The following is a 24,400-nucleotide window of genomic DNA, read 5'->3' as shown; positions in this document are numbered from 1 at the left end:
AATGCAAGAGGCAGGAAGAAGCCTGAAGGTCAATTTAAATCAATCAAAGGAGGCCTAATATGCACTGCAGTGGGGAAACTGCAGTACATATTGTTGGCTTCCTCATATATTCCACCTTCCTCCCTCCCAGGCTCCAGGCTGTTTTCATGTTACAACAATGAGGGACCCTGATGAAGGAAAAGAATATCAGCAAGAAAGCAGAGTTATAATTACTAGGATTTAGTTGCTGATGGTTGAATTTTGATCCTAGTGAAGCTTATGGCAAAATTCTCATGGATATCAATGAGGTCTTTTTTGATCCTTTATCTTCCCATGATGACTCCTCAAAAGTTATTTACCACCTTTATTTAGCTTTATGATATTTAATTATTTATTCAAAATGCTTGCATTGAACCTATTTAATTTCATCTGGCTACTTTTTAGCATGACATACAACTGTACTTTTGAGTTATGAAGGTTGCTACTCTTCTCTCTTAATAGGCTACCTTGTTCTCCTAAAGGACGCTGTAGAAACCAGGCAGAAAGAGATGCTGTTTTGCAATTAAAACTCCCAATCCCTGATCAACCCTGGTTCATATCCCTTAAAATTTTCCAATATGAGAAGACTGTTATTTGCATAGAACACTTTGGACCTCCCCAGGCTTTACTGAGGAGAGGAACTTCATTAACTAAGCTTGAGTCAGAAGCTGTTTGCTACAACATACAAAGGAGTCAGTGCAATAGCTAATCCAGATTTGCTTCAGTGCCACACACTTGATGTGCTGAAAACTGCTGCAGTTTTTAAGTGTTTCACGGAAAAAATTATTGATGAGTAAAAGACATAATGTTCCCTATTACTCTCCACCCTGTGTATGTCCCCTGGGCATGGAAACACTCTTATCTTGTTTTCCTAGCTGTTCTCAAGCTTATTTGTATTGATAGCCTAGCAATAGGTATCATTATGTCAATGTATGAGTATGGTTATGGGCAGAATTGCAACTGATCATATCACATACTATAAAGGGGGTACACATGTCAAGGAAATGGCTTAATGCTCTTCAATTCTTTGCCAAAACTTCTACAGAGGAGAGTGGCATGAGCAGAAGATGGGGGAGAAGGACAGACAGTGACAGAGGAAGAGAGACAACTAACCAAGAAGAGAAGGAGTAGCAAGAGTGAATTAAGAACACAGAAGATGCTCAGAAAGGGGGTAGAGTAGGACAAAGAGGAAAGAAAGAATGGAAGTGAATTGAAAGGAGGCCAGAGGCAGATCCAGGATGCTTCCAAAATTAACAGATCTCTCACTCAGGTAAGACAAGGTCTGGGATGGAATCATCTGCAGTCTTCCTCACATGGAATGAAACCTTCAGTAGCACTGAAGTATTTCAGAAGCAAGGATGGGAGAAGGAAGGCAGAGAATCTTTTCAAAACCAGTGTAGCCATTAGGGAAGCCTATGCATTACTGTTGTTGTTCCTTAGTTACCATATGCAAGTCAATGGTTGGGGAATTAAAGTCCACAGTGGTTAAGCAGCAAACTCATTTATAGACAGAAATCTCTGTCTTCTCCTGGAGAAGTATTTGCCACTGATTTCTGAAGATAAAACGACATCCTCACCACCTTCTGGACAGGAACCTTTCTTGCCACAGGGAACCTCTAGTAATAGAGATTAAAACATGGGTAAAAGAAAGCATTGGAAAAAACCTCTTTCCTGGTAAATACAAAACTCTCTGATCTGAGATTAGACTGAGTGGGGAACTTCCTGGCACAGTTAATGTTGGACATTTATTTTTCATACCAACTTGTGGAAGGTGACTGAGTCCACAATACCACTGCATATTTTATCATAATCATCAGGCTGCACACTGACTTTCTCCATAGAAAGCACTCTACGAATCACTGACACTGCCTGCTGAGCGAGGTGACACTTTCCATCACTAAAGAAGCATTGATCTGGCTCAGCGTTTTGAAGTCCCTGATGGGTTTACATTACCTTTCTGTTAGTCTTTCTATCTGCTTCCACCGCCCATGCTTTTACCCCTCCTGCTGCTCTACTCAAACACAGCTGTGCTAACATGCCAAAGTCTCCTATCTAATTCTTTTTCATCTATTTCTGGGTCTCATTTGGCAAACAGAAAGGGATGAGACCGCTCCGATCATAACTAAAAGCAAGCCCTTGAGGTATGTCCTAGGCCAGTCTCCCAAGGATGCTGATATGTGCTTTAGTTTTGTAGGAAACTACATTTGGCTGAGTTTTAATTTTGGATCCAAAGTCCCAGGAGTTTTTCCAAAAGAACCCATGTTAGTTCATGGACACTTCTCCTGGATAAATTTCATCATGGATAAATGTCATCAATGATAACTCCATCCTGCTAACCAAAACATGTCCATTGGATTATAGAGATGATGGTGGTATTATTCTCCTCCAGTCTCACCCTGTCATGCAGTGGCAGTGCCCAATCCAGCACACCAAGCAATCTGAGCCCTTCCACTCTGACTTATTCTAACTGTACCTGGTAGGTCTCATGAGTAATGTACCTACACAAAGAGATCTCATAAAATGTAAAGGAACATAAATTTTGACTGAGCAAGTGATGAATAAAATGCCGAGCAACATCCTCAGATTTTGGGCAAAGAATCTATAATCACTCAGTGGTGTTTGTGAAACATGTCAGGCTCTGTCAGGAAGATGGGTTATAAATAAGTGTGAGGTTGATACTTTAATAATGCTATTTCATATACATGCAATAACTTTAATTCTTTCTTTGGGTTTCTTTCTTCTTCTACTGTAGCAGATGAGTCAAGCCCAGATGTGTAATGAAACTGATACTGGCATCACAGCATTTTCTTTAGAGGTGCCTGAAAGAGCTCTATGGATCAGCTGCCAAATCATTTCTTCTCCTGTGGGATTTCCTTCATGCATCTCACCCAGGATTTCATTCACCCACATATGGCATGAGTGAATCACAGTGCAAGGAATTTTCCTGACGGAAAAAGACTTTGCAGACAAGTGGTCTTCTAACATCACTTGTCCTGAAATGAAGCCAAAGTCATCTTGATCATACTCAATGAAGCAACCTGCCAAGAGGAACCAGTTGCCATGGTATATAAGGAAATTCATGTATAACTTTGCATTCAGCAACTATGAAAGCTAATTTAGAGCTTCTTGGTAACCTTATCATCAAATATTTGCACCAGGGAATGAGGAGATTGATTTGTTTCCTGCTGTGATACTGAGAATTAACAGAGGATATCAGAAGGAAAGCTCCGAGATACTAAATGTTATGATGTTGGATAAATATGAAATATCTCACTCATTCCTTGGCTCTTTAGTAGAAACTCAGGGAAATGAATAGAGCAATGTGGAACATTACCCATTCTGCAAAATGCCTTCCTCTCAGTGTCTACAAGGGCTTTCATGAAGAAGAAATGAAGAAGAAATTCATCGCAAATTCATATGAGATGAATTTCACTCACATATATTCATTCTTCCTCCCATTTGCCTGCTCTGTAAGCAAGGCCAGTGACAACACAACCCTACTGAAAGCAACAGGATGTATTCCTCAATCCTTGCACCATGAAGGCGCCATGCCCAGTTCCTCTACTCTCATAGGAGGAGCTTTCAAACTTTACTGAGAGGCTACCCTAAAGTATCTGACTTAATTTATGCCAAAGTTAAACAGTGGATAAACAAAGCCATGAAACACAGAAATGCTGCAGACTCCTCGTATGTCAAAATTCCTGGTATTTAATAGCTACTTCACCTATCACTCTTTGCACACACCTCCAGACCCACCAACCTCTGTTTCTTTCTGAGCATCACGAATAAAGCCCAAAACAAATGAGCAAACAAAACCTCAAGACATAACAAAGCAGATGATAACCCATAGCATGGGTTACTCTGGGACCAAACACTTTGTGTTTACAACAGTGACAAAGGCAAATTGTGTTGCATGACTTATAGTCTCCATCCTACCTCTGCATTTGTTGTAGAAAGAGGATGGGTTCTTTCCCCTGTAGAGTTGAAATACCTTTATTTGCAAAGTGTTGGAGATCTGCAGAGGTATCTACTAAAACCCAGTAGTGGAGAGTTTCCCAACTCATCTCCTCCTGTTTCATATGAAGTCTTATATAGAATCATAGAATCATACAATGGCTTGGGTTGGAAAGGACCTTAAGATTATCTAGTCCCAACTCCCCTGCCATGGGACACCTCACACTAGACCATGTCACCCAAGGCTCTGTCCAACCTGGCCTTGAACACTGCCAGGGATGGAGCGTTTACCACTTCTCTGGGCAACCCATTCCAGTGCCTCAGCACCCTCACAGTAAAGAACTTCTGCCTTATATCTAACCTGAACTTCCCCTGTTTCAGTTTAAACTCCACATGACACTTCTTTAAACCTGTCCTTTTCATTTGGTGGACATTTATATTCCGTAATGTTTTCTAGCTTATTATTGCTGGGAAGAGGAAGAAGCACCACTGGCAAGCTGTGATTCAAGAGGGCAGAAGGGGAGAGTCAAGAAGGCAAAGGGTGATTAAAGAGATCTCGTGTGAACTCAGGACTCTACACTGGGACAATGCCTGTAGCAAAAAGCAGTGCTAGGGGGAGAAAACAGGTTTTATAATGTTGGATATCATCAAGCTCAAAATAAAATGCACCTTAAAATAAGCAGGACTCGGGTAGGACAAGAACACAAATGATGCCCCATACGCATCTTTGTAAAATGAGAGGTAGGAGGAACAAATCAAAGAAAAAAGATGCATACCTCAAAAGCAGCATTTTTAAACAAAAAAATCTGGTCCTCTCTAAAATTCATTTTTCTTCTCTACTTTTGTGCAAAAACCTTTCTCATGCCCCATACACATCTTTGTAAAATGAGAGGTAGGAGGAACAAATCAAAGAAAAAAGATGCATACCCCAAAAGCAGCATTTTTAAACAAAAAAATCTGGTCCTCTCTAAAATTCATTTTTCTTCTCTACTTTTCTGCAAAAACCTTTCTCATGTCCCACTTTTTCCCAGGCTGAGACTATCTGGCTGCTGTGACCAGGCAGGCAGGCTGGTGTCCAACAAGTGAACAATACAGGCTGAGAAACTCATAGGTAGCAGATTAGTACCACTCTTGGCTGCACCGGTGATATGTGAACATGCTTCCCTTTCCCACGAATTACACACACAGCCATGACCCTGCCAGACCCCACTGGGGCTTAAGCAAGGCACCCCTGGACTATTCCCACCTTGGGGATGCCAAGATGATGTGAACTGGGAAGAGGGAGAACCTGCACATCTCTATGGGCTCCATCATAGATGAGCACCAGACCAGATAAGACTAAACTCCCTGATGCTGCCCAGCAGATATGACCTACACCTAAAGTTCCTCCTCCTCAGGAACCTGAGAAATTATATAGTATGCACACAAATGCATCAATATTATACTTATTTCAACTTTAATAAAGTATAATAAATTTCAACTCTATTTAATGTATGTTCTACTTAGTATGAAGAAGGAACATGTGGTGGTTATTGCAGTTTTCCACCATCTAGTAAGCAGAGATTCTCTCTTCAACAGAAGCATAAAATACCCAATTTCACCCCAACTCTGTACAGATTTTATCCTCATCTCAATGATATTCATTGACAACAAGCATCGATGGTTCATCAAGCATTCTCCACCACTGTTCTCATCTGAGCTATAAAACCCGATTAAACAAGCCCTACGCCAGCAGATGGCACTCTGAAGTGTGCAGCATCCACATCTTCCCTGGCCCTATCCCCAGCAACTGCTGAAAAAGGCTTTTTTTCCTGTTGCTGGCTCTTCAGTGGTGCTTTTAATCATGATTGAATATAGGGGTCAATGAAGCAGCTCACACCATAGGGCCATCAAAGTTCCCAGTCCTCAGCTTCCAGAAGAGGTCAGTATGTCCTGCTGCACAAAAGCCAGACTCCCACTCTCTTTCTTTAAATCATCAATCCAATTCAAAACTATTGGGCACAGAAAGGGAGCAAACATGTTCCTCCCTCACCAGAAACCATTTCTGCTGGCAAGCAGATGCTTCAATTGCTTATTTTGGTGGATTTTTTACAGCAATCATCTGGGTTTCTCATCATGTCACTACTGAGCTCTTCATACAAACATACCCCCATACAGAAAATAAAAGGAAGAGGAAGGAGAAGGGAAAGGGAAGGAGAAAAGGAATGGAAGGGATAATGAAGAGAAGGGAAAGAAAGGCAAGGGAAGTGAAAATTCTTCTTAAAGAACTCTGCAGATCAAGAGATACAGTTATATCAAGAGTAGTATTGAGTTAAGGATCTAGGAACCATCTCAATAGTTTTATTTCATTCAGGAGCTTATAGGCTGAGTGAAGACAGAAAATAAAATACTGAAGCTATTAATTTTATCCAAGCAAAGTATTCATACCATAATGCACAACAGATCCAGGCTTGCACAGACTGGAAGCAGGGTCTTCAGCTTTGCCCTATGGAAAACTGTTCTCATGGAAATAAGCCCTTTTTATTGTATTTCCAACCAGTTTCTCAACGCAGAAGTAGATTTCTCCATGTGCAAGGAGGACCTTGGGAACCTCCTGTTTGCGCATGAGTTTTGCTTTGGGAAGTTGCACAAATGGAGCAGAAGGTCAGTTTTCCTTTGTCTTGTACCCCTTAGCAGTGCTGCACTGACCACAGAATAACTGTCTGTTATCATAAGTCTCTGACCCATCATATGTAAATACATAAAAAACTTTTTTTCTTTCACCACGGGAAACCCTGCATTTCTGTAAGATATCGGAATGATCCATGTGGAATGATGACCCATGAGGAGATAGGTTCCTCGCTCTACCATTCTCAGCTCACTTCCAGCATCTGGAAAAGATGAGTACTCCAGTTGAGCACAGAAAGACCAGAGATGAGATTGAGGCCTTTAGCTGATTTAGGGAGCAGGGACAAAGTCCTCTTGTACCAAACCCATTTGATGAAGGCTCGCCAAGTGACCAACTGCCTAATGCTCATCCCAGTGTACTACATGGTAACAGAGCTTTAATTGAAGTGGGGTTAATGAAGAGGACACTGCAAAGCACTACTGTGTTTTACAGCAGGGGAAACAGTAAGATGCATTCTTTTCATCTTGCTGTTGAAATGACAAATTGCCTGTTTGAACAAAAGAATACCCATGATAGCTTGGCTGCATCACTTCCACTAGGATTCATCCACAGTTTCCAGGCATGCAGAAGCTGACAGGTGATGCTAAGCAGGTACCAGCCATGCAACATTGATTTGCTCCTGATAGTAGCAGTGATGAGCAACACTAATGGCTCAGCCTTTTCATTCATAGACATCATAGAATATCTCAAGTTAGAGGCGACCCATCAGGGTCATCAAGTCCAGCTTCCACTTTATTCTCATCTAGGGGTACATATTGGATGCTGGAGAGAGACTCTTCATTAGGGACTATAGCGATAGGGCAAGGGGTGATGGGTTCAAACTGAAACAGGGGAAGTTCAGGTTAGATATAAGGAAGAAGTTCTTTACTGTGAGGGTGGTGAGGCGCTGGAACAGGGTGCCCAAAGAAGTGAATGCTCCATCCCTGGCAGTGTTCAAGGCCAGGCTGGACAGAGCCTTGGGTGACATGGTCTAGTGTGAGGTGTCCATGCCCATGGCAGGGGTTGGAACTGGATGATCGTAAGGTCCTTTCCAACCCAAACCATTCTATGATTCAATGATTCTATATCCTGGGAATTTTCATCAGGGTTTGCCCATGGCACACGATGTGAACCACCACCTCATTTCAGATCTGGGACAGTCAGATAGCTGAAGAAGTCTCCTAAACTTGAAGGAATTATTTGCTACACAGGCACCTTCTCGAACTGAGAAGTTTGTGAGAGTTATAAAGAAGAACTACTATCTATGTTTAAATAAATGTGAACACATTGATTTTATTTATCACAGAGACTATCACTAGCATCTCAAAAATAACTACTTGAAACACCTGCAGCACATACCTTATCCTACAGATCCTGGTGTACTTTACAAAGAAACTATATATACATTACCTCTCTGATATATATCCAGCTTTATGATTTCACTCCAAAGCATCCTGGGTTAATATTTAAAGTGAAAACAAAACTACATAAGAAACTGAAACATCAGTGGAAGTTTAGTTTAGCAAAAGAACATGAACTTGGATTACAGTTTTCAGCTGGGCACCAGAACTAAGGAGCAGAATAAAGAATCCAAATTATAAGCCTGCTCCTGACTTTCCTTGTGTTTGCAGTAAATCAGGAATAATTGTGATATATGGAAAGAGTCTGAGACAGAAAGTCTGTCTTACTATGCTGGGTTGATTTGGGGGCTGGTATGTGAAATAGCTGGAGCATCACATCGCATTTCAGGGATGATATACAGTATGAGGGCAGTAATAGCAGTGCCATCTACATAAAAGGGGTTGAATACCTTTGAATTATATGGTGGATATAACATTGGTTATTGAAACCCATAAACAAACCAGATGGAGACATAGAAGGGTCACTAAATATTACTTTTGTCTTCACCCTGGTGAAGCAAGAGTTAACCTATTTCCATGGGAAAACACCATTGCTGTTCACATTTAATCGTGTGATAAATGCAGCCATCAAAGTGGGTTTAGAAGAACACAATTTCTTTCCTTTCAATAACCCATCTCCACAGGGGGGTTTAAATGTATTAAATAACACTGCATTCACTTTGGCGCAAGGTGACACACTCAGTGAGGTTTCGCATTTGTTTCTCCATTTACTGCGTGATCTTTGCCAGGGCAAAAGTGAATTTAGACTCTTGCAATGCAACTTCTGTAAAGGGGGGTTGAAGCAGGGGAAGTGGATGAGGTTGTAAGAGCATCCCCATCACACCAGTAGAAACCACTTCCACTTGCAGTGGGCAAAACAACTCACTGTATCATTAGGCTCCTGCACTGTAAAAACAAAATGGATATATAGGGAAAAAAAGCCCATAATGAAAAAAAATCAAGCTTGAAGACCCTTGCAGAGGTTCACTTTTTATAACTATACCATTGCCATTGCAGCCGCACATGTTCCTGCAGACCCTGCCTGTGTTTCATCAGCTCTGGGATATTGGCCTGCATTTGCTCTCCTCTTACACTGCTGTCAGCACAGATCTGACAGTGCTGCCAAAGGTGATCCTTGCTGCCCAGAAAAGCTGCATGCAAGGACAAAGCTCTCTGACCAAGGTGAGTATCCATCCAACTGACCACACCTGGCTCTATATCCATTAATATTAATATCAACATTTATATTAATAGTTATATTGCCATTCATATCAATCATCATATTTATAGCTATATTTGTAATTATAGCTTGTTCTATCTATATCAATACCTATACCTATACCTATAACTATACCTATACCTATAACTATATCTGTATCTATATCATCTATGTATCTATATATATCTATATCTACATCTATGTAGATATCTACAGATACACAGGTAGATCTATACACGTACACATCCATGTCAGCAGTTCTGACACTGATGCACTGCCACACTCACTATGCACAAAGCAGTACTCATGAGCAAACAGGAGGCAGCACAACTTGAGACCACAGCCAGTCCTACTGCAACAGGTTAGAAAGCTTTTTCCCATCCTCCATGAACGACCCTTATTTGACATGAAGATGTGGGTATTTGCAATATCCTTTAGATTTAGCAACTAGGAGAAGGAAGGAGCACCGCAACTACCCCGACAGCTACTACAAGCAATGGGGATAAATATCTGCAGAGCTGTCGCTGGCTATGCAGGAATAAAAATGTGGGTACCAGTTGAGTGATGTTATCTGCCCAAGCCTCTGGGCACAATATAGATTTGCTCTCCGTGAAAGCACTCTCTGCTATTAACAAGGCACACTGATGCCAGCATTTCATCCTGTGACCTCAAATGCCTCCATGCAACCCCAGTGTCACCATTTCCAATGTACAGCTCCCTCCTGCTGGGGTCTTTGTCAGCGTGAGGTGAGACAAAGTGGCCCCAGGGTTTTGGGAGCATAAAGCCAAATGCTTGCAGAGCTGGGCGGTGAGGCTGGCTCGCTGCAGACAAAACAACCCTTTGGTTTGCGAGACGGCTCCGGCAATGACTCACAGCCTGGGTAGGGGAGAGCAGCATCAGCACGGCATGTGAAGCCAGTGAGCTGCTGTGGAGGAGGCTTCGCACAAAAGGAACCCTTCATCCTCTGCCCACGTAAAAACCTCTGTCCTTTCGCACTCCAACAAAGAGCCCACAAAGAAACAAACAAACAAAACCCCGAGCCCTCAACTAACCAGAAAATCCAGCTAATGAATACAAACCCCTTTGCTCGGGTGATGATACAGGCGGCTGCAGTTCCTCACTACCATCAGCAAGCAAAGCGGGCTTATCCCATGACAGGCACTTGTTAGGGGATTGCTAAGGAATATCCACAATGTGCAGGTTGCTTGGGCAATTTAGGAAATGTCAAGTTACCCCCAAACCTGGTTATACAGGTTTGGTCTTTATATAGATTTGTTCTTCTCTTCTTTTTCTCTTTTTTGTGGAATAAGCGGCTATATGCTAATGGAAGCTCACACCTCCAGCCTTTGCAAATTTCCACCTTTAAAGATATAGTAGGATTTTGGGGTTTTCTTACACTATTTTATATGCAACGCTGAAGTCCTGAGCACTGCCACTGCCCCATAAAACCTGTGCACAACCACGTGCAGTACAAAGAACAGGGGTGTTTTTCCAAGGGCTGCAGTGCAGGTTTTAGTTCCTTTAAGGATGGAGCAATCTTCATTTAACTCTCTCAGTTGCAAAGTGCTGCATCCTCATCACACCAAAAAGGGAGTTTTATGGTTAGTTAGTGAAGTACTGTGCCTATAAAGCCCACTGGCATTTTCTTCCACCTTCTCCTCTCAGACCAACTGGAAGCAGTGCAAGCACAGTACTTTGGGCCATTCAGAAGAGATTCTACTTCCCTTTGGAATATAGGAAGCAAATAAAGAAAATCAGGTATGAATCTATTTTGATCGATGCATTAAATCCCTGTATCAGAATCTATTTCCTTACCCCCCAAGAGGCAGAGAAAGAAAATGGAAATTGTCTTAGGAAAATTGCTTTAATGGCCACCTTAAAAAAGAAACCAAAGCCCCCACTTAAAGAGAAGGAAAAACAGCCGTGTGATTTAAATGCTCCATATTGGCATCCCTAGGAACAGAGGAGTGGGTTGATTACAATATGGGTTTTAATGGATGCAAAGCCATTTAAAACCAAGTTGATATTACTGAAGTTGCACTTTTTACACAAGTAGCTGCATACCAAATAACCTTGAAAAGACATAGCAATTACTCCACACATGCGAGATACATTATCACCAAAGCTAAGGCTTGGTGTCCTAATATATAGCACCAGACTGGAACATTAGGAACTGCGATGAGTCCTAAGATAAGGTGTGAGAGTCAATAAGATAAATGCGTAAATCCAAAAGCTCCATTTGTCAGGGCAAAAGCTGTATTTTGATTGTGAGGAATTCAATTTCCCAGTTCAGAACAACACACGCCAATGTTGAAGCCAGTTTCAAACTGAGCTTTCGACATCCAGCACTGCATTAAAGCCTCATTGTTAATTATAATTCATAATAGCTTGCTGGTATTTGCTTAGCCTGTGAGATCCTCAGGGTGGCACAATCTAATAGCTGTGCTTATACAGCATCTACCATGATAAGGAGCCTGTAAAAATAGAAGCCCAAATAACTAGAGTCATTACACACACACATACATATATGCAGTTTATGCAGATATTATTGCCAAAAAATTCTTCTCCCATCAAGAGGAGGATTGGATCTCACTGCCCCAAAATGAGAGTTTTACTCTAATCACATAAAAAGAACAACTTCATAAACACAGGAAGAAAGAGAGAAATGAAGCTTCCTGTGAGAAGGAAGTCCATTTAAAGCACAAATAAATTGATGCAGTTAGGAGAGGGGAAAAAGAAAAGCTTGTATATGCAAATAGAGGTTTATTACCCAGTTTTGTGCTCCTAAAAAATGAAATTTACTGACCTTTGAGAAATGGGTCAAGTAGGCTTACAGAATAAAAAACAAAGGCATCTCTTTTGGCAACTGCCATGTTCCAGAGCAGTAATTATCTTTTCCTTTCCCTGTGAGCAGCAGGAAATGAAGAGGGGGGCCATTACCCCATGACAATTACTGTAATTTTAATTTCTAAAAATTGCCAGGAAAGTTTCCTCTAAAATAAAAAGTCTGTTTGGATATTTGGGGTGGTTTTAGTTTAAAATTCATTCCTCAGCTCAAACAGAGCTGTGCTTCCCCTTCTCCCACTGCCTTTGGGGAACCACCCACAAAGTCGACAAGGTGAGAAAGCCCACTTTCCTCCTCATTAGATGAGAAGAGAGATGGCTAAATCATAGAATCACAGAATGGTTTGGGTTGGAAAGGACCTTAAGATCATCCAGTTCCAAACCCCTGCCACGGGCAGGGGCACCTCACACTAGACCATGTCACCCAAGGCTCTGTCCAGCCTGGCCTTGAACACTACCAGGGATGGAGCATTTACCACTTCTTTGGGCACCCTGTTCCAGTGCCTCACCACCCTCACAGTAAAGAACTTCTTCCTTATATCTAACCTAAACTGCCCCTGTTTTAGTTTGAATGAGGATCCAGGAAAGATGGAGGTGGCCCAAAGACGTGTCGCAAATGCCATAAGGATAAAGAAAACAGGCTGTCACTGCTAGGCACTGCTAGGGATGGATCCTTCGGAGCACTCAGCTTGTCAGCCTAGTCTGCTGATGGATTTATTACCAGTTGAACTTATTCAATCATGGGCACAATATAGGAATTCTTTCTATAGGAAGCAGATGATGTTAGATACATGATAATTAAAAAGAATTGAAAAGAAGGATTCATTTCATCTCCTATGCTCAGAGGGGTTATTGGCTATTTTGTGGGGTTTCTTCAGGCTATCCTTTATTATTTTAATATTAAGGGTAATCTATTTTGTGCTATTAAAACACTATGATATTTTATTATACCCAACTGTTGCACTGTGAGATGGACTTAGCCCAAGAGGACAGGTCTACTCAGCTGTCCAATCTCTCCTCCCTGCACCACACTGTCCCAGGTTCTGCATCACTCCTATGTGGGACACTTAAACCACTCATCTCCTACAGTGGGCTCTGCCTGGAAGGAGGAATAACTGGTTTGCACCAAAGTGTGTCTGTGCAGGGGGAGAGGGTGGGATTTGAGGCACATAGATAAGGAGGAACCAGAGTCGACACATCACCAAACACATCACCATCTCTGCTGTATTGCTGCAACAGCAGTTCTCATAAATGGAAAGCTGCTTTCCAGGATTCCCCTGTGCACTCCCTTAATGAGACTTCTGAGGTCTCATTTTGGCCACTGGGTGAAGACTTAAAACTACTTTCACAGACTCAAGGGAAAGGGCTTTTTTTAACCCTCTTTTTAACAGTTGCCACAACTCACGTTCCACAATGATCATTTAGTGTAGTAAAAATGTGCGTCTTTCAATATATGCACCTATAGAACTACATTGATTTGTCTGCACACAAATACATTCCTACAAGCACATACTTGGTTAAGAATTTATATAACTTCAGGCTTGAAGGAATTTTGGATCAATGCCTTTCTTTTGCTTTGATACACACATAAACTCAATTAAACAGTACTTACAGCAAACCACAATGGGCAGGAGAATAATTTTCCCAACACTTCACATTCCAATTTTTACCTGTTATGTGGGTCTAGGAAATCAATTACTCCCTAAAGGGAAATTATTAGCGTTTGTGTTACCAAACATTTTACATTCCCCGCCCACCAATAGAAGAGTGGAACTATAGGAACGTGCATATTGGAAAACTGGCATTCTTCAAACCTCTTACCATTTGCTGTAGTATATATTAATAAACATATATATGTTATTATATATTATTATTATATACTATATATAAAAATATATTATATATAACTAAAATAAATGAAAGACTGGATCTGCACCACATCCACAAGTCCACTATGCAGTCTCAGAAGACCCATAAATCAAGTCCCCTGAACATATATAGCATTTTCCATTACTGCATAGGGTAATGTAATGTATAGGGTGTTAATTTTAATACCTTCATATATGCACGTAGTGGGCAGGTTAGAGTTCCTGGGGGAGCTATAATTTTGCATGTCCTGACCAATCTGCATCTGAATAGACAATAGTAAGTAAAACCCAATCACAGCACTGCATTCCCTTCAGCAGGTTTTATACATTTAATTTCTCTCCTTTTATACTTGAAGAATGAAAATGAAGAAGACGTGTGAAGCTGCAAACGTATAGGAAAGCTGAAACAGATGTGGATTAACTTTCATCCTTTTCAAGCAGTGTGGATGAAACCTCATGTGTCCCCAGCCCAAGCACATGTCACTGCATGAAAAGCATGTGCTCTCGGATGTGATCAAGCCTATTTCTGAGTCAGAAGCATCTCACCAAGGGCATAATACAACCCCCTTCTTTTTCATAAGGCACTGAGGCCAACCACCAGCATCCACTTGCAAGTGACAGCTACAAGGAGAAACAATGTGCAGCTGATCCAGTTTAACACAGTTTCTGCTGATGCTGCCTGACCCACATCAAACTTTTACTGCTACAGTCTCCTAATGGCTGGATTATTCCCTGTTTTAAGGCAAAGGGGGTTGTCTCTGTCCCGTTCTTCCTCCAGCATCTCTTTACTTCCAAGCCCACCATCACTTGCCTCCAAGATTTGATGATTTTTGTTCACAGCTTGGTTTCTCCCCTGCTATTAAAACTCTGACCACTTCCAGAGAAGGTTGTTTTTGCAATCATCAACCATTTTCAATATACCAAAACAGTTCATTGCACCCAGGCTTACTCCAGGTGCAGGGATGCACAACAGCTATGCATCCTATTTACATTGATTACTGGCCATCAGTGTCCCACATCATATGGAACAGCCATGGCCATGCAATCATGTGGTGGTCCAAGGAAAACTGGAGCTGTTTCCACCTCTGCAATCTACTCCACCAATAGTAGTCTAACAGAGTTGGTTAAAAGCATAAGAAGTGATGTAATATAGACAACACAAAACCAAATCACAGCTAATCTGCACAAAATAAACCCCCTTATCTCTGAGCTAACCATCAAACCCAATAAGTGTTTGATGTGCAGTGGATGTGACCACCATTCAAGACCATGCTATTTGTAACCATGCACAATACCCATGTTCAATATAGATCACCAGCTGGTGGGTGAAAATAAGCTGGAACATTTCTATACACGCACAGCTGCAAAGCAACATCTGTGTACAACCACTCCAGAGGTGGTGCTAGGAACTCTGAGTAAGGGTAAAGGACTACATTAGCCCTATAGCACACAAAGGCCTTCGTTTCAGTGGCACTATCACCTAAAACTAACTGAGTGACAAGAAAGTTTAATGCAGAATTGTAATTGCTTGAAATCTAGCTAATATTACAAACCTTTGGTCCATTGACTTGCCCTAATGGTAGGGTCTTCAGTGGCATCATTCCACCCTGCTTTACAGAGAAGTATTAATGTTACAAAGAACAACTATTCCTTATATGCCCATAAAGGAGGATAGAGAGACAGATAGCACAAGGTAGGGAATGAAGATTCATCAGGAAAGCAGACAATCTGCTGACTGTCCCTTGAAAGAAAAGACAAGAGTATCAAGTATATGAAAAATCATCACTGAAATTAGGCATAGAGTTCCACTCACACTGCAGCTAACTGATCTCCTGGCATCAAAGCTGTCACTGAAATTTGTGGAGATTTCTTAAACACACAAATATTCTATATATATACACAGTATTTTGCATTACCATTTGTAAAAGACTCCACACATATGCATACATATGCATATATCTTTAAACTCTTAATCATGTTGCATATGTGCACAGGCAAACATACATTTAATTATATTTTATATATACATACACAGGAAACTAATCTTATGCACAAAACTATCATGTATATACTCTGATTACGCATAGTATTTATTCACTGACAGAGGTCCTAATATGGGCAAAAAGAGGGAAAAAAAATCTATTTTCGTATGCATATAATAGTTAACCACAGTGTAATATAGCCGAAGAATGCAGAATAGATGATATAGATCTATACAGAATAGATGATGCCTCTTAAAACTGAGAACAGAGGTTTGATATTACCTCCTCTCACCTCCTTCTACCTTCCTTGCACTTGGGGGATGATTTCACTTAGCCTACAAGCCCAGATCCCAGGCAAAGGGGTACAGGATTGCTCTTTGATACATTTCAGAGTATCCAAAACTCCCACCAAGAATGGAAAACCAGCCCCATGAGAACAGAGAAGCAGAGAATAATTCAGCAGGGCTTACATATGTCTGTTTTTCTGGATCCTGTATCTTCCACCTCCAAAAGTGGAAAACCACTGTTTGAACACCACCTCACTGGCTTCAACGTAGGTAGTGGGGATGCTCCGTGCTCTTCAGCGTCATAAGCAGGGTTAGAAATCAGCCCGGTTTTAGCAATGTACTTACTGTCAAACATAGAGATGCAGCTGAACTTACCTGTTTGGTACTTCTCTGCCCAGTAGGAAGCAAAGCTTTGGATTTCTCTGCTATTTTCTGTAAAAATGGGAAAAAAAGAGGGAAAAGGGCTGAGAAGAGAGTCCTAATATTTAGGGAAGAAACCACATGAAGCTATTCGTTCTGCTTCTTAAAGAAAAGGACATAGAGAAAATTCTTCTTATTTAAAAAAAGGGAGCATAACTGCCTTGAAAAGTTTGGTCTTGCAGGAATTCAAAGTCTTCAAAGCTTCCACCATGACAAGGTTATCCAAACTGAAACCTGCATTTAAGAAATGACAGCTAGGACGTGGATAAGTAGCAATTTACCACTCAGATTGGTTTCCTGACGTAACCGGGCATTCGCAAACTGCAGCGGTTAATTTTGGCACTTGTGAATTGATGACAGTGTTTAAAAAGAAACCCTCATCACCTACATTTACAGTTGAGATGGATTGTACTCCTGAGCATGAAATAAAAGCATAATAAAGGTGTGTGTATATGGAGGTGGAGCCCTTTACCTGAATCCTTCCAACTCCTCATTTAAGGGACGAAATAATTTCATTTCAAGACCTCGCTCTTAGGATTTTTGAATAGGACAGGGTAATAATTACAAATACCAGATAGTGCTAGAGATAACGCAATGCTATTACATGATGTACATGCTGTTGAAGTGCAATTTTCTGTGCTTTTATTGAGTTATTTATTTCTTTCTAAACCATAGGCAGCAAGTTTGGGGAAATCAATCAGTACAGAGTGTTTCTAATACAGATGCAGTATTAAGTGCATGTTGCCAACCTAATTTCATTACACCTAATATAATTATAATACATTCTTCCCATGTGTTGCAGGCATGGGTCAAACTCACTAAAGTAGTATAAGAAAGCAACCAGAGTTTGTCCAGGTTGTGATTTGATTAATCCAGATATATATAACTTGTTACTGCAGGGGGGAGAAGCAGTTTGAGGATGCTACATTTAAATCGTTACTACAGTGTTTAAAAGCACAGCAAATCTGCTCATCAGCAGAGCCTCCCAAGGGTAAAGAGGGGAGAGCAGCAAGCAAATGAAGGCGCTGGAATTCAGGTTTTGTTTGTTTTATTAAACAGCTTGATCTTGGTGACAGGTTCAAACCACAAGATGCCTTCTGAAATCTTCTGGCAACGCCGTCTAACACAGCAGAGCCATAAGGTGGGTTAACACTTAGATTAGCAATGTTGCCTGCACATTTTCTAAGAGCAGAGAAGGTGAAAGGGGCACTGTGGAAGCATTTCTCCTGCCCTGAAAGTGGAGACACACCAAAACAATGTCATGGCTAAGCCAGGAGAACCACGGAAGGTCCTATCAGAGACAGAGAGGGCAAAAGCACACTGTTTTCCATTGCTGCTGAATTGCTCTGCATGTGCATATTCCAATGTATCAATACACTGCTTGACTGATAAAGTAAGAATAAAGGGAGGAAACTACATGTGAGCAGCTCTTTGGAGATGCTCCATGCTACTGGGAGTCATGCTTGCTCACACATAGCACATTCCCAAACCCACACACAGAACAGTGGAAGCAAGATCCTCACCTTCTGCACAGCTCCATATCTCTGGATGGCATCTGACAGCTGGTTCTTCAGCCTGTCCAGCTGAAGTCGTTCTTGCTGTTATGGAAAAACAGAAGCTTGGTTAGCAGGTCTGTAGGGATAAACCAAATAGAAGACTCTGTCTGTGACCATGGGAAGTAGTCCTCGTGGGAGACATCAAATAAAGAAGGGGGGCATAAATAGTATCCTAAATAATTCAACTTCACTGGAGATGTCAGGATGCTACAAGGTTTTGTTTTGGTAAAGGAGCACAAGATGTTTTGGGTATTCAAGATAGCACTCATGTCATGACTTCTGTGTGGTCTTGCTATCTGAACTAGACACCTTCAATGTCAGAGATAGATAGCAGGACATTTTGCTCTCCTGCTTACTGCATAAGGGGTGGTCTCACTCCAATACCAGTTCTTAAAGCTTGTGAAACACAAGCAAATAAATACCCTCCTGCCATCAGAAGAACAAAATGGTTATAGCATGGTATAACCATGTTTCTACTTACCAGAATCCAGCCTCAGATTATCTTCTGTAGATGATAACCCAAGGGATCCTCCTACAAAAAGTCCTTTATTTGGATGATAGCCCATAGAATCATAGAATCATAGAATGGTTTGGGTGGAAAGGACCTTAAGATCATCCAGTTCCAACCCCTGCCATGGGCAGGGACACCTCACACTAGGCCATGTCACCCAAGGCTCTGTCCAACCTGGCCTTGAACGCTGAGAGGGATGAAGGATTCACCACTTCTTTGGGCAACCTGTGCCAGCGCCTCACCACCCTCACAGTAAAGAACTTCTTCCTTAGATCTAACCTGAACTTTCCCTGTTTCAGTTTGAACCCATCACCCCTTGTCCTATCACTACAGTTCCTGATGAAGACCATGAGGGAGTTCATCACCTCATTTGATGGCAATGGGTGATTTACCGGAATTGAGAGGTCCGTCAGCCACAACAACATTCCTTCTGCCTTGCCTTGCACCTGATTGTCAGAAAGCAACTTATCTCCATGTTTCCCAAAACGTGAACTCAAATGCCACTACCTTTGTGCCTGAAGTTTGCCCCAGCAAAATCCTGATCTATGCTTTAAACACAAGGAAGACCCCAGTCTAGACTGATGTAACTATCCAACATGCTGCAGAATCACTGCCCTCCAATGGAGTGACCAAACCTGAACAGTGCCAAGGAATGGAAATTCTCCTGGAATTATTCTACTCTATTCTACCCTTCTGGAACTATTTCAGGTGTGCAGGAGCTCACATGTCCAGGTTTTACATAGGGGAATGAGGAAGTGGGGCATCACCTTAAAAAACAAGTAGCAAACAAAACCCAATCTACTCTAAAGCTACTAAGCAGAAATGTTCACTTTACAGCCATTTAAGCAGTTTCAGACAACTGCTTAAGGATACAAAAGTAAATGTTATAAAGGATGGGATAAACATCCTTAATATTTAATGATAGTATTTTCATACACAGAGGGATATCCCAGTCTTCAGTTCTTCATCCAAAGATCTAAAACCATTTTTAGAATAGGTACCATCATCCCCATTCTACAGATAAAGGTCTATAAACCTTATGTTTGTTACACATGCAAAATCAGGCAAGACTGCCACCCTGGAGAGCTTATCTAATGGTCCAGCACTTATCCTACAAAACCCAGAAATTCCAGATAGGCCTCTTTATTTAAGTTCTTTGAGGTTAGTTTGAAAGAAGCCCTAAAATAGCCATGTGCTATTTCACATCAGCCTCCTGCCTCATATCACACTGATCCACTTACATCAGTATCTTTACTCCTGAAATACTATCAATTTGCTCAGTCGGGCATCCTGACTCAAATATCTCCAGCAGCATTGCAGCTTCAAGGGAAGTCAGGGGAATTCCCACGGTGCACCTTCTTGGCAGTGCATTAGTGGTCTCAAATAAGGAAAAATATAAGTATTTTTTGTCCATGTGTGCGTGCAAAGTAATACACAGAAAAATGGATTGGAAAGGAATGACTATAAAGCTCTAAATTAGAATCATAGAATAGTAAAGGTTGGAAAGGACCTTAAGATCATCCAGTTCCAAACCCCTGCCATGGGCAGGGACACCTCGCACTAAACCATGTCGCCAAGGCTCTGTCCAAACAGGCCTTGAACAATGCCAGGGATGGAGCATTTACCACTGCTCTGGGCAACCTGTGCCAGCACCTCACCACCCGCACAGTAAAGAACTTCTTCCTTATATCTAACCTGAACTTCCCCTGTTTCAGTTTGAACCCATCAACCCTTGTCTTATCACTACACTCTCTGATGAAGAGAATTAATAAATGGAAGGCTTTTCATGGTATGCGAAATTTGATGGGAGGAAAGTTGCAATGGTACCCAGGTCCCCAACAGGAACTCACCAGCCAGCAGCCAATCCCCACCAGAACTACTTATTCTATATAAGGGATGAGGGCTACAGGCTTTATAACAGAATTTGTAGGTTTAATTACTTAAACAGCACAGAAAATAAGAGTTAAAGAAATAAAATCTGTTAAATTAATTGACCAGGGAGAAGAAAAAGTTATTATGTGATGGCAACAGAGAGCAGCAAGTTTATCCCTCATGTTCCTAAAGTTGTTTGTGTGTCTATTTCCTTCAGCTCTCAAATATTCTCCCTTTAACTTAGCCATTTTTCTCCTCATGACAATAAAAGCTGTTCTCCTGAGACTTCCCATGTGCTTCAAGGGTAAATAATGACATTCTTGTATGGCACTATAATTGGGTTTAATGTGTCCTTGCTTAATTCCCCTTTGGACCCAATTTATGTCACAAAATGGAGCCAGGAGATCAGCACAATAAAATCCCAATCCTCCTATCTGCAAGAAAGCATTTTCTGTTTTATCAAGCTCTGGTGAAATTATTCTCAGGGTATGCAAAAACAAGTCCTTATAGTCCATCACTTATCTAGCAACATGTTAAAAAAGGTCTAAGTATTAACGCTGATGCCTGCATAAGGTTGACGTCTGTGTTTGGAGAACAGTCATTCCATGGTTCCATCCCCATCCATCACCCATTCATTTTTTTAGGCAGGCTGAATTGCACATGGTCCTTAACAGGTTACAAAGGTAGCCTGAGGGGAACCAGCTCTTAAATCCTTATCTCATACGCCTGTTGGCAAGTGACATAAATCCAGGCTGTAAAAACCCACTTGGAGGGAGAAAAGCAGTGTGTTTAGAGCGGTGTTCTTTCTAGGTGGAAGGGCCATGAGAACAGAGTTAAGTAACACAGGACTTTGGGAAATGGCAGGAAGCAAGCGAGCATAAAACACCAATTAAGTTCCTGACACAGAAATTACATGGATGCTAGAAACAAGAACATAACAGTAGAGTGCTTGGCAGAATCAAGTAGAAAAGCATTATCCTTGTTCTCATTTCAGTTGCTGAATAACCTGTTATGTGGGTGAAACTTCTCAACTCCCAAACCAGCCAGAGTTTGCCCTCAACCTCAGCATGCTTTTGTTCTTCCCCATGATCCATAGCACAGGACAAAGCCAGCAGGAACACCTGGGCTATAAAGGTCTTTGTGGAAAGGTCAGAAACCTTCTGTCTGTCCAGTCGTTGCACTGGGGACCAGGGGATGGGGATCATTCATACCCCCATGGCAACGATGTTCATATGAGTTAAACCTACTGTACAATAGGTGGGCTTGCTGTGGGGTAAATTGTAATTCAGTGTTCTGCTCAGATCTGGTAATTATCTATCCCCATCATTGCTTTTGCACTGGTATACAGCACTGAATAAACATCATATCTAGACATACTCCACTGCTTTGGCCTTTCTGGACACTTCAACACACTTCCAAACTCATCTACACCCAGTGCACTCACTGCACAACTGAGTCTTTAACCAATGCCACACTCATGTGGAACCAGATGATTTCTGTGGTACTTTCACCCAAGCTGAGACCCTGAGATGGGTGTGAGTTAGTCAAGGCTTTGTTGCTGAGTTCTTTATTTCCCATTCCATATAACCCAGTTTTGGGAGAAGAACTGGTTTCTGCAGGTGGTCATTTATAAATTAAGCTATGCTTATTGTGTAACACGAAAGGAAATTATAACAAGACATGGAGCTCAGCAGCTTTAAAGCACCCACTAATACTTCTTTCTTCATTATTCCTCCCTCCATAAGACCCAGCACTCTCCCCCAACAGCATCCTGTATGACACATACCCTGGATGAGCCTCTGACAACCTCAGACAGCTGCTTGATGGCTTTGGTGCTAGTCGTGATGGTTTTATTAGTCTCCTGCTGGGTTGCATGCCTGCAGAAGAGAAGAGATGATGGGAAATGCAATTGAGATTAATTGCATAATGAGACACTCACAGAACTGTATCACGCTGCAGGGCAATTGAGACAACACAACACACAGCACATGGAGCCACACTGGGACTACACGAGTCCAGGGTCTCGACCAGCAATGGCAGCCAGAAGGCTGTACGAAATACTACCAAGGAGCTGCCCAAAATGTTCTCACTCTGATAACCACAAAGACAAGGGCTGTGGACCTGCGAAGTCAATGGGGAATGATAAGGTCAAAATAGGGGGTGGACAGGTAATGAGGCAATCACGGATGGTATCAAAACTAAGATGGTTTAGTAGCAAAAAGAGATGGGATTGAGGAATTACCTGATGGCTTGCCCAGGAAAAAATTGTATTCAGCAGAGGCATTTGAAGAGACAGGAATTGAGCAGGACAAATTTACTTACCGTGATTATCTATGCGCTAATGACACAGTATCTCCAGGAAAGCACTGTGAAGGCGAAGTGTTGCTATATGAGCACTGGGACAGGCAGGCAGGGAGCCAAACCAGTGCCCTCTTCAGTCATGTTTATCCCTCTTCTTTTACCCCGAATTCCACTACCATTATTTATTGCAAGCGCTGTTTGCTGGCTGTGCTTTTTGGGATTACGCAAAGTAGGGGCAAGAGACATAAATGCTGCCCAAAAATATTTATTAGCTCAATCCAGTAGTTCTCAAGCTTTATAAGGCCAACAGGGCATTTTCAGCCTCTAAGTTTCCCCAGGGAGCACTTCACATCTTTCTAGCCAGAAAAGGGTGGTTTTCCATAATGCTTTGGTCAAAACCTCTAGAAAGACCCAGGGAAAATGATCTTTTTTCTCCCTCAGAGGACACATTTGAGCCATGGTTGTATTGCAAAGACTCATTTGTCCGTGCTCTTTTGTCAGGGTGGGTGGGATGTGGAGCGAATCAAAGTTCTTTGATTAAAACAGGTTAAGATGACTATTTATGGCCCCTCTGTCCTGAAGATCCATGGTGTGTCCTGGCTCTTCAGCTCCTTCCTGCTTCTCTTTCAGTACTGATCAAGACCAGCTCTTTCAAGCCTTATGTCAACCTTTTTAGTGCCTCCTTTGAAGAACAAGGCCTGCCCCCAAACAGTCTTTACCAAACACAACCTTACCTACACTAAATTGAGACTTCTCAACAAGCATTCCACTTACTGTCATTTCCATCTAGTCAGGGAAGATGGACACAGGCACCAACAAACTGGAATATTCACCCCCATAGCAAAGTCTGGCAGGTTTTTCCTACTTAAGTGAGATCTCTGTGCAGACAGCTCAGATGGAAAAGCTGCCTAGGATAAAAGTACACTTAATTTTATGCATTGTACCTATCGGGTATAAGTGAAAGCTTAGCGTAGCATGAAGATAACATCTCTAAGCTGTAAAACACTAATTCAGATGTATTCTAAGGGTTGAACAAACACTCAGGAGGCATGGACTCCTTTGGTACCATACAGAGAAATCATCTCACATGAAGACAAGACAGGATCCCATAACTAGTTATTCTCAGCTCTGCTAAGTTAAATTAAGATACCATTTCTGTACTCATTCATCAAAATGCATTTCATTTATTTATGATCTCAGGACCCACTGCACCAGCTGACTAATTACATCACTTCTAATTTGAGACGGAAGAGGTTGTATCTACCGCAGATATTCCACATTGTCATCACATGATGGGGAGCTGGGAATTGAATGCTGTCACATCACCTACATTGAGGAGTCAGCCTGATCCCCAATCTTTTAGTCAACTAAATCTTGCCACCAAGTGCATGAATTCCATAAGCAGCAGTTTCAAAACTGAGACTTCCACAACTAATTCCTCTTAATGCAATGCAAGACACTGGAGTTGACGTCCAGTCACTTTGCAGACCTCATTATGTTATCTGCCCACAGAACGAGTCA

At 41.7% G+C, this 24,400-nt stretch overlaps 1 protein-coding gene across 6 annotated transcripts in view; it reads right to left on the bottom strand.

Moving 5' to 3' along the window:
• Positions 1–24,400, bottom strand: part of TSNARE1 (t-SNARE domain containing 1) — a 490,869-nt gene that overhangs the window by 244,852 nt on the left and 221,617 nt on the right. For all 6 annotated transcript variants that reach the window (XM_030512211.2, XM_030512231.2, XM_030512202.1 and 3 more), the window contains exons 6-8: positions 22,365–22,455; positions 18,163–18,237; positions 16,595–16,651 (exon numbers count right to left, since the gene is read on the bottom strand). In XM_030512211.2, the coding sequence (XP_030368071.1) occupies positions 16,595–16,651; positions 18,163–18,237; positions 22,365–22,455 (223 nt within the window). The remainder of the gene's footprint in view (positions 1–16,594; positions 16,652–18,162; positions 18,238–22,364; positions 22,456–24,400) is intronic.

The sequence above is a fragment of the Strigops habroptila genome, chromosome 1 (assembly GCF_004027225.2).
Source record: "Strigops habroptila isolate Jane chromosome 1, bStrHab1.2.pri, whole genome shotgun sequence".
Taxonomy (NCBI): Eukaryota; Metazoa; Chordata; class Aves; order Psittaciformes; family Psittacidae; genus Strigops; species Strigops habroptila.
The sequence above is the reverse complement of the archived record's forward strand: the minus strand, read 5'-3'. Positions and strand labels throughout refer to the sequence as shown.